Source organism: Schistocerca gregaria, chromosome X, assembly GCF_023897955.1.
Source record: "Schistocerca gregaria isolate iqSchGreg1 chromosome X, iqSchGreg1.2, whole genome shotgun sequence".
Classification (NCBI taxonomy): domain Eukaryota; kingdom Metazoa; phylum Arthropoda; class Insecta; order Orthoptera; family Acrididae; genus Schistocerca; species Schistocerca gregaria.
The window spans coordinates 341,748,714-341,760,596 of NC_064931.1; the positions used below are offsets into that span (position 1 = coordinate 341,748,714).

General features: G+C 35.2%; 1 protein-coding gene across 1 annotated transcript in view; it reads left to right on the forward strand.

Annotated features, from left to right (window-relative positions):
- LOC126298413 (neural Wiskott-Aldrich syndrome protein-like) overlaps positions 1–11,113 on the forward strand; it is a 102,712-nt gene extending 91,599 nt beyond the window's left edge. Inside the window, exon 10 of the mRNA XM_049989734.1 lies at positions 5,831–11,113. Within this exon, the coding sequence (XP_049845691.1) occupies positions 5,831–5,998 (168 nt within the window). The 3' untranslated portion in view covers positions 5,999–11,113. The remainder of the gene's footprint in view (positions 1–5,830) is intronic.
- Positions 11,114–11,883: the final 770 nt, after the last annotated feature.

Genomic DNA, 11,883 nt, shown 5'->3' on the forward strand with positions numbered 1-11,883 from the left:
TGTTTGGGCCGGCCTTGATCCACTCAGATCTGGGTCCATATGTTAACCATTGCTACTGCTGTTTCTCTTGCAAGCTATCTGTCATCATAGTGGGCACATCTTATAACACTACTGCCTCGTCATCCCATGCTGAAGTTTGGTCACCTGCTGCCTCAGAAACTTCAAAAGATTGTGCTATTTGCGAAACAACTGCCAATGGGGGGGGGGGGGGGGGGGGTGTTCACAGAGTAAAGTCTTGTGGTGCACTTTGTTGTCCGGAGCTAAACAGATAATTGCAACATGCACAGGAGAGTATGCATAAGAATGATTATGGGCATCAGTAATGATGTGGCACTTTCTGCTAAGCCCATGAAGTTTAGCTGCCCAGGTCCTGTATGACTAGTATGGTTTCTTGTGGCATCGGTAGAAATCAACTCGCACCGCTATGACAGGCTTTCATTTGTGATCGTAGTTGGACTATAAAGTGTACATGTGATCAGAAGTAAGAGCTGCTGGCTCTTGTAAAGGGGCAAGCCGACACAGTAATGGATACTTTTTATTTAGAATCTAGAAGAGGAAGAAGGCTCTGCACAAATTTGAGTCTGTCACATCTTAAGTGAAAAAATGCTGTGCGTCTTTAGTTGTAAGCTTCCCAATCATCAGCCAAATCATCATACAGAGGAAAAGGGGATGGATGGATCATTGGAATGGTACCCTGTGTGTTAATGGAAGCTGACAAAATGGTCACTGCCAAAGTTAGCTGTTCAGTAAGGGTCAGTACCATGGTGTCCATAATGACTAATTTTATGAAACTGCACTTAAAGACTGCACACGTGGAAACAATTCCAAACTCGTCACCAGTTGTGTAATAACCAAGTAATACACAAAACTGATCCAAGTAACAAAAATATGACTTTATTCGTAAGCCACTGAGTGATAGCAGAAATGAGCTAGTCAGGAATCCACCCATTATGAGACATCTGGTGTGAACGGCACAACTGGATGAACACAGAAAGTGCCAGTCAGCACTGCCCCGTGCATATATATTCACAAGCTGGCAGCAGATAGTTGATGAAGACTGGGCCATGTGCACACTTCCCACAGGTGCCTCCAGGAATCTGATACAATTTGCAGCCGAATCAGCCACACATGCACGACAACACCACGCTCAGTTCACTGAAACTCACACACACTAGTAGCAAGATACATCAAAGAGAGTTGAAAACATACTGGTTAAATATTGTCATTATTCTCAACTGCTTGGAAATGGGTCTACAGTGGTCAAACTTCTTGCTGGAAGACATTATTCTTACAGCCTTCCTTTGTAGGCTCATTATGTTTACTTCCAGTAGTGTGTCCCCACAGCAACAGTCCATATGTGAAGTGGCTGTGGAGCAGTGCCTAATATATTATGATTAAGTACTGACCTATTATCACACATTTGAGCTTCCTGAGGAGGTAAATTACTCTTTAGAGCTTAGAATACACGTGTAGTGTGTTTGGTTCGCATCAGCTTATTGTGAGTTGTCATTCCCAGGAGTATGACACTGTAAATATTTGCTATGGGTCCACAGTCACCAAGGCTGCATAATATTTTATGGCTTTTATCTTAATTTAATCCCATTTTGTTTGCTTTGAACTACATTTTGGCTACTTCAAACAAAATATTAGCACCCGTTAGTGCCTCATCTGAATTTCTACTCTTAGTCATTAATGTTGTATCATCTGTGAAGAACAGAATATAACCATCACATCTTAAGTCATTGAAAAAATATTAAAGAGAGCAGAGGGCCACGTACAGAGCCCTGCAGTATGCAGTGTTCAAGCACCATTTCACGACACATTGCTCCCTGGATACAAACATTCTGTCGTCTGTCTCTTAGGTAAGATGGCAGTGTCCCAAAAATGACACCCTTTATACCATAAAATTTTAATTTTTCCAGCAGTATCATATTAGAGATGCAATCAGATGCCTTGTGTAAAGTACAAAGAATTAAAACCATGTAGTTATTGTTATTACATCAAGCATTGCAGTAAATATAGAGTTCGCTCTTCTAAATCCGTGATAGTTATCCAGGAAGAGATTGTCACCTTTGAAATAACATGACAGTTGGTTCTTCACTATAGTTTCAATCATGTTTGCTACTATAGGTGTTATAGAAATTGTTCTATAGCTGGATGGACTGTTAGGATCACCTTTTATATACACTAGTATTGTCTTTGCCAATTTATGAAGTCTGGAAAAATACCAACATCAAGCCTTTGGTTAATGATAGCAGTCAAAGGTTCAGCAATATCAGATACAGTATCCTTCAGAATAGCACATGACATACCATACCATGTATATGTATGCCAACAGAGTATTTAAAACCTTTCACAATTTTCACTGTGTGCTCTTGAAGCACTTTATTCCGCCTGGTCAAGGTGCAACAATCGCTAATGCTTATATTGCTTGTAATATCAATATCTGCATCTGGTACTTCAACTACATTATTCCCAATAGTTGCAGATGCTATTTTTCTTTGACCTGATCCTGATTTCGTTGCATAGCCTTCAGATTCACTGTACCTTTTTACACTTATGGACATATAGGAAGGTGTAGATCTGAATACTTTTGCAGCATGTTGTGATCATCTCCCACCAAAGCAACAGTTTTTACAGTATCTTCAGGTTTAATGGCACATTTACCCTAGAAAGTTGATTACCATAACCACGAAAAGATCATACAGACATGAGTGTTTGAAGGGGGACCAATACATGTTACAATAATAAGTGCTACAAGAGCAGGGAACCGTTATTGTATGCAGAAAAAAAAAAATTGTTTAAACCACTATTGGTCAATACAGTTATGTAGCCATTTTCATGTGGATAAATCCATGTACATATATGTTATACGTTACCCAAACAACTACCCACAGTATTTAATTGTATACAGTATCTTACAATCAGTAAACAGTCATAAAAGACTGGACTCTGTACATATCTTCACTCATGCTGATGGAAAAAAACAGTTATTGCCAGAGCTGAAGTATAAGGACTTATGTGGGTATGACGAAAAATCAGTTAAGCTCAGGATCATCTGTTCATTTTCATTTTACATTACTGATGTACTCTGTTCCTTGTGTCATGTTTTTCTGGAGTGGTTAGCTTTCAGACTGACGTATGTGTGGCTAAGACCTTCCATTGGATAGACTGGTCACCTAGTGCAAGTCTTTTTAGTTGACGCCAGTTCGGCGACTTGACCAGACTGATAATTCATTAGTATACCCACTGTTTAAAATTGTAGAAACAAATAAGGCAGACAATTACAGCGAATTTCAGTGGTACTAGTGTTTTAGGAGGTTTTTGAGATGTCTTCGTAAGAGACTAGTAGCACGACTCAGTACATGTAATTTGCCATCATATTGGGAATTTGTCTTCAGAAGAGGTACATTAACAGAGATGGCAATTCATTCTTTTGCGTGTGAAGTAGTTTTGGGGCAAAATGATAACTCGAGTTCAATAGATACCCTAACAACATTTGAGTGTGTGAACCAAGCAAGTTATACTTTATCACAAAGTGAAACATTGCAGAATTAGTGGGAAAGTTCGTCAGTGATACCTTTTGTATCTAGCGATTTGCAGTAGGGTTTTGGTACATATACTGTATTCGAAAATTATGAAGAGCCTCGAAGAAAACGATTTACTGGTACATAGCACAGATTCAGAAAATATTGTTCTTGCAAAACACAACTAGCTCTTTATACTCATGAAGTAATGAGTGCTATCGACAGGGGATGTCAAATTGATTCCATATTTTTAGATTTCCAGAAGGCTTTTGACACCATTCCTCACAAATGTCTTTTCACCAAACTGCATGCCTATGGAACATTGCCTCAGTTGTGCAACTGGATTTGTGATTTCCTGTCAGAAAGGTCACAGTTTGTAGTAATAAATGGAAAGTCATCGAGTAAAACAGAAGTAATATCTGGCATTCCCCAAGGAAGTGTTACAGGTCCTCTATTGTTCCTGATCTATATTAACGACATAGGAGACAATCTGAGTAGCCCTCTTAGATTGTTTGCAGATGAGCTGTCATTTACCGTCTTGTAAAGTCATCAGATGATCAAAGTGAATTGCAAAATGATTTGGATAAGATACCTGTATGGTGCAAAAAGTGGCAGTTGACCCTGAATAAATAAAAGTGTGGAGTTATTCACATTAGTACTAATTTCAAAAAAGTCTGCTAAATTTCGATTATGCGATAAGTCACACAAATCTGAAGGCTGTAAATTCAACTAAATACTTAGGGATTGCAATTACCAATAACCTAAATTGGAATGATTTCATAGATAATGTTGTTGGTAGAGCAAACCAAAGACTGCAGTTCATTGGCAGAGCACTTAGAAGGTGCAATAAGTCTACTAAAGAGACTGCTTACACCATGCTTGTCTGCACTATTCTGGAAGATTGCTGTGCAGTTTGGGATCCGCAGCAGGTGGGAATGACAGAGGACATCGAAAAGGTACAAAGAAGGGCAGCTCATTTTGTATTATCATGAAATAGTGGAGATAGTACCGCAGACATGATACGTGAATTGGAGTGGCAGTCATTAAAACAAAGGCGTTTTTTGTTGCGATGGGACCTTCTCGTGAAATTTCAATCACCAGTTTTCTCCTCCGATTGTGAAAACACACTGTTGGCACTCACCTTCATAGGGAGAAATGATCATCATAATAAAATAAAAGAAATCAGGGCAAGGTTTTTCCCATGTGCTGTTAGAGAGTGGAACAGTAGAGAGACAGCTTGGTGGTGGTTCATTGAACCCTCTGCCAAAAACTTTATTGTGAATTGCTGAGTAATTGTGTAGACATAGATGTATAGATGTGGCAAATTGGGATCAGAAAGTTATCAACTGTCTCAAAGGAACAGAATATACAGTAAATGATTTAGCAAATAATAGTAAGTAACATTGGTTCACTGGCTGACAGAAAACATATTGTCACTTAAATTGGGAAAATGCACACCACATGTAAAATTTTTTGCACTGAACTCTCATGGAAAATTTTATTATCATAAGATGTAGTCACTATAACAAAATATTTTAAGTTACAAGGACTGAATATAAATAAAATATTTATTTGGAAGTTTCGTATTCAGAATGCTGTGTAAAAGCTGATTGATGCTATCTATTATATGAATAATCCCCACTGTCATTTACACTGCAAAAAACGAAAAAAAAAACACCCTTGTATACTTTTTATGTTGTCACTCTTATGTTCTACAGTGTTTTAACCTGTAGCAGCTTGGTGTATTCAAAAAAATATTCATAGCCCAGGAATGGGCCAATATAACAAACTGCAATGTTAGTTAAATGAACTTGATTGGAACCAAATGATGTCATCTTTTGCCTTGGTATTTTGGCTGACCACCAGCAGCCATCTTCAGCTGAAACTGGCAGCTGAACAGTACTAGTACTCTTTGCTGTTTGAAGGATTTGGGAACATCTGCAGTCTGTGTTCCTAGAAAATGGGCATTCCTCTCATTAGATTTGCACAATTTTAGTGAGGAATAAATGTGACCATTAACAACATTAATAAGATAAGGAGCTGTTTAAATCTTGCATATTCCTCCCATTTAGTGGCAATATTTTATCTTCATTATGTAGAATTTTAAAAACTGTTCTCCAGAAACACTATTAAATTTGTACTAAGACAAACTGCTGTGGTCTTACCAGTTTTGAGTGTAGAATTAACTATATTCTTTAGGAGTGTTTTGGACATGCATTATACGTTAGTCACTTGCTGCATTGTTTATCATAAAATTAAAGCAGCACGTGGCACAATGTTTTACGTAATATTCTTTTTTACAGGTACAGCCAAACCAACGTCCACAAGTTGAGGAGACACAGAATAGCTTAGCTGGTGCATTGGCTCGAGCTCTAGCAGAAAGGGCTCGTGTAATTCATTCAGAAAGTAGTGGATCAAGCGGGGATGATGATGATGACGATGATGATGGGGATGATGAATGGGAAGACTGAAAAACCTGATAACGCCTGTTTGTTTATTCAGAAGTTGTTTTCTATTTATGAGCTTACAAGTGCTAAATTACAAACATGAATATCATTGCTTAAAGCTCACCCTCCCACCACTTACACCAACTAATTGTTAATCATCGCAATGAGCTGTTAAATATATTCTGAAGATGAATTATGCTCAGAAATTGCTGATTCATGTAGTGGATCGTAAATTTGGAATGGTTGAGTACATAAGTTTTCTGCAGTCAGGTTCCTTGGGTTGTGCCTTAAGTTCACTCTGAACTGGAAATTCATTGGTTAATGCCTGTTTCTTTTCATGAAATGAGAAAAATTCCATTGCCCTTGTGTGTAAGTACTGAAACTGCTAGTTAGCTGTTACAAAGTAAAGTGGGAGAGTAACAGAACTGCAGTAGAAAAAGTACTAATGTTAGGCATCATAATGTTTTCCCTTTATGTTGTTCAGGAAAAGATTAGAGAAGCACATCCCTTTTTGTGTGTGGAAATTTTTGTTTGTCATGCATTGATGATATTTTAATGACCATTGTAATGTTCAATGTGGAATGGGATGTGCTGTGCATTGCTGTGATTAAAAGACATGTCAAAACTGTTAGTTACTGTTGCTGTTTGTTTTCAGGGTTTACATGTATCTTCGCATTCTAAAAGTTTTAGTTTTAGTCTCACTAGTAACTTTAAATTTAATCATTCTAATTTAAAAAAAAATGAATTTGTAAAATGTATAGATATGGTGTCTAAAAGAAATGGTTTCCTACACTACAGAAATTTATTGAAATTAAGGAATTTCTTTAAATTGGTTATGAGAGGTATTACCACTAATGTTTATTTAAGTGCTTTTTTTGTGAAGTGTGAATGTATAATTCCTGAATTGCGGGTTTTGTCACATGGCAGTCATAAACACCAAATAAAATATAGTTATAGTGCAGAGCAACAGTATATCTCCTGTGTGTTAAATGCTATTTTTGAATGTGTTATATATCTTGTTATATATCTCATTGATTCATAAGTGTGTGTGTGTGTGTGTGTGTGTGTGAGAGAGAGAGAGAGAGAGAGAGAGAGAGAGAGAGAGAGAGGAGGAGGAGAAGAAGGAAAAAAAAAGTGTGAGTGAGTTTCAGAGTGGGAGGAAGGAGGAGCTGGAGATATACAATTGTCACTAATGGGCATTGATAATTATAAAAATTTGAGAATCTAATTAGTTAGAATTTTATTCACATTAAAAAAAACTTGAGTTTGGTAGTTAACATTCATGAAACCCATTGAATACATTTTAATATCTCTCTCTCTCTCTCTCTCTCTCTCTCTCTCTCTCTCTCTCTCTCTCTCTCTCATCCAGCCATCCATCCATCCATCTTATTCTTCTTGTACCTGTTGTGACAGTAGTATGTACATTGGTATTATCTTTTTTGTTTTCAATGTAAATATGGAGCTGAATTTGTCAATGTTTGTAAGTAATAAATGTTTCCCATCTACCACATGTTTAAGTTCTTAAAACCAAGAAATCTGAGCAACAACATAATTTTTGTTCTGCTGATTAGATTAGAAATACTCTTTGTTTTTTTACATTTATGGTGAGGAGAGTCACCAAGATGTGGAACATGTGAAAAAAACAAGAATACAAAGTGCAAGTTTCTCTATCACTTAAAGCTTGTGTACAATCTATCACACATTTATCATGTGGGAAAAAGTGTTGTTTCCCTTGCTTTTGTCTGCAAACATCAAAATTTGTTTGTACTGTAAACTGTAAAATGTGATTAAGAAAATCATTGCCTTTATGACAATTTAGACATAGCACAGTGAGAAATACACTTCAGAATTTTTATTGTAATGTGGCAGTATGTACAAAAGATTTAACTGAAAAATTTGCATAAATACAAAACCAAGACTAGAAATACTATGGTAACATTTTCAAGCTAAAGGCCTTGAGTGACGTTAGTTGACATTGAAATAAAATCCACTTCCTTTCTTTCCAAGACTTCATGTTATATTTTAATGAGCTTCAAGATTTTTCTATTGCTTTCTGGCAGCATATCTAGTATACAGTGTGTGAATGTATTTATTTTTTGCTTCATATATCAAATTGTTAGATTTCCTCCATCAGAACAGAATGTTAATGTGTTGGTAACACTAATTGTACATATTATTGTGAAACAGATGTCTGTGATAATATGTGTATTAAATGTGCATATATGTTGTTATATACTCTGTTTGGCACATGACCACTAATCATTTAATTTCTTTATTCCTTGCTGTTTTGGTACATTTGTGCCCTTACATAAAGTTTATGTTAATACCCATATTGAAGGACTAAGGAAACTTCATCTGTTGATGCAGGTTGGGCTGAGGTATATATATGGGGATAATTTTGATTTTGGGCAGTTTCCAGCATAATGACTATTCTATGAGGTTTCAGGCTTGCAGCCAAATGACATTGACATTTTACCGTGATGATCATGATGTAAAAACTCACCTGAAAATGGCTGAATGGTTGTCAGCCAAAATATTGTGGCAAGATGCGGATGTCATCAAGTGTGAAACCTCATTTAATATGCACTTAATTATTTACAAAGGACTGAATATTTTTGTAAGTTAAATTTCATTATTTAACTTTGGTGTCTCATATTGCTGTTTTATAAGTGATGTCAGATGTTCATAAAACTCTGTTTCTTCCCTTGCATTTCACAGATTAATATTTCAGTTATAAAAATACTTTTAGTCAGTCCTAAGGCTGCTTCAAATAATGAAATCTGTGATTGAAGCAGGAAGTCATATGTTGTGATTCAAAAAGTAAGCTTTTAGTAAGACAAATCACTTTAATTGGCAGATAACATAATGTAGCAATTAGTGGATTTTTTAAAACTCTGTGTTATTGAAATCTGAAATGTTTATTATTATTATTTGTGAATGGAATTTTATTTCCTGTCCTGTACAGATGAAGCAGCAGTTCAGCTGTGAAAGTCATCATGTGTAAAGTAGAAATGATTAGTCAGAGTTGCAATAAGAGAAGACAAAGCCTGCTGTCATAGACTTTTTAATACGTTTCTAAGATCCTTGTGTTGATTGTTGTTAAAAGCAGTTAATTTGCTAATAAACACAGATCTCTTCAAACATACACATTCTCTTATGCAAAGTAACCATGAAAGTTTTAACTACTGCCATGTTACAAAATAGTTAATTTTTAATAACTATTTTAAACTATTTTAAATCTTTGGTAAGTTTACAGAGAAATATCATAAGACTGATTCCATTATTTATTACGCTGTTTAAGACTTGTAGAACACTTAGATCAACTAATGCCTAAATTACTTCATAGCTATATTGCATATCTCTCCTCAGCAACGAATGGGATCTACACCTCATATTTGATACTTAATTCAAGAATCTTCTACAATATCCACATGACCTGGTTGTCTTTGTAATATTCATTCGACCACCTCATGAGATGATGGTGATGGTGATGGAAAAATCCTTGCACCTAGCAATAAGTAAACTTGTTGTTAATATTAAACAGTGATTACAGAATTGATCTATTTTCTAATAAGTAGTTTTACGTGGAATTTAAGTGGTCTTTTTCTGTATTTTATTTATTATTATTATTATTATTACTATTATTATTATTATATTTTTCTCTGAAAACATGCAGTGCAGTTCGTATTTCATGTCAGATATGATCGCAGTACCTACTTACGTGTTTACACAAAACAGAAAATTTTATAATAAAATTATGACTACCTTGCTGAAGGAAATGATTAAATAGTTCTTGCTACATATTGTCTGTAGTCATGTAAGGAGTTTTCAGTGGAATAAGAAAGATAACTAAATTAACCAGTGACAATTTTGTTGATACTTTCGTGGCAGCATATCGATAATTAACAAAGTGTGAAGTTGATGGGTTTGTAGAAAAGAAGACATTTTCTGAAAGTGAAGGATGATGTCAGTGACTTCCATTTCTCATTGTTTCAATGATGATTCTAAAGAATTGTTCATGGCAAAAACAAAATTTCTTGTTGAAGCAGAACAGTGTGTAATATCTACTGCTCCTACATTTGTTTAAAAATGTTTATCATGTCTTACATAAAATTAGTTTGCATCATTGTTTTTTTCCCCCTTCTGTGTGTGTGTGTGTGTGTGTGTGTGTGTGTGTGTGTGTGTGTGTGTGTAAAGGAGGGGGAGGGGGTGTTAAAAGTTGTCAGTTAGAAGACAAATTGGTAATCAGAAATGAGATACAAGAAATTAAATTTAAGTTTTGCAAACTGGTGTTGCTAATGTGTTTCTCTTTAATTTCCTGTTCTATGTATTGTTTAATAATTGTATTCCATGTACTACATGTGACATGAGTTAGTGCAATAATCTGGAACATAAAAAGACAGTAAGTACAGTGGGACCTACCTAACCTTTATAGGCATCAACACTGTTTTAAAATGGTTTAATTAATTTTAATTTTTAAAGCATGTAAAGAATTGTGTACACAAGCTTATATTTTACAGAAAACACGCAAGCCATTATATTATTGTACTATTCTTGTGTTGATTTTTCTGTACAATGATAGGTCTTAAAATGCGCAAGATTTGGTTGCGAGTTGTAAGTTTCTCTGTGACTGATTGAGAATTGAAGCAGGTGCCCCTAATAAATTTCACGGAAGTCCACATTTATGTAAAAAAGTTAAACAAACAACATGTGATAATTTGTACAAATGAAGTAGTGTTATACACTTACAAGTACATCTAGACATGACTAAATTACTTCTAATACTTTTGAGAGTATAAAAATTGGAAGTTAATATGCATTGATTTTGTGTTATTATAAGTACTTTAATGATAATTTTTTTCTTATTTAGAAGTTTTTCCAAATTACTTTTCGAAGTTTCATTTTATTTTTTGTGTGATTGCCTGGTAATCTAAAATAATGATGTTAAATTTTTACTTGTTCAGGTTTATTGTGTGAAATGTTTACAGCTCTGTATACTCAATGTGAAGTAATTGTGTTTGAGTTATTGGTTTGCTATACTTTGTTCATGATAAATTTCTTACTAATTTATTAATTATTTCTGTACTCTAAAATTTAATTATGAATGCTAATTAAATTTTTGTTGTTAATTGTTTAAAACTGAAGTTGGTTACTGTTATTATAACATTATGGTCATTTACTATATCTAACTGAGCAAGCCTTATAGTTAAGGAAAATGATGCTCACTAAGCCGTATAGTTATGGAAAGTGATGCAGCAATACCAATATATGCTGAGCAAGGTGGAAAAGTGGTAAGAGACTGGTTTGACATTCATGAGAAGCAGAGTTCATAAAACCCTCCAACTATCCTGATATAGGTTTTCTGTGGTGTCCCTAAAGACTTAGGCAGATAATGGAATTGTTCCTTTGCAAAGGGCATAGATGATGTCCTCCTCTGTGGCCCAAGCCAAGCTCGGGACATGTCTCTGAAGGTCCAACCATCAACAAGTCAATACACTGATCTTCCTTTCCACATAATTCTCTTCTTGACATATCGGGTAGCATTTCATAGATGCACATAGTATTTTGTTCTCAGAAATAAGTGATTTATCTCAATATACTTATGAGAGTAGTTATCAACTCGTGTTGTTCTCAGTGGAAGTGAGTAACATTACTGTTTTTCTGCAGTAGTCCTATTTGTAAGAACTTTTGCGGAACTCCAGAAATGTAAAATGGCTGCAAACACATGTAGCTGGACAGTTGCCGATGCATCGATAAACATAAGAGTTAATAAAAATGTTCTGATTTTAGAAAGTTTTATGGTTTATTTTTGTTACTCAGAATGCAAGCTGTATAGATTTCTCAAGATGTTGAAATTTAAGTAATAGTCTTCACTTTCTGAAATCAGAACTACTACAGTCTGTAATCCT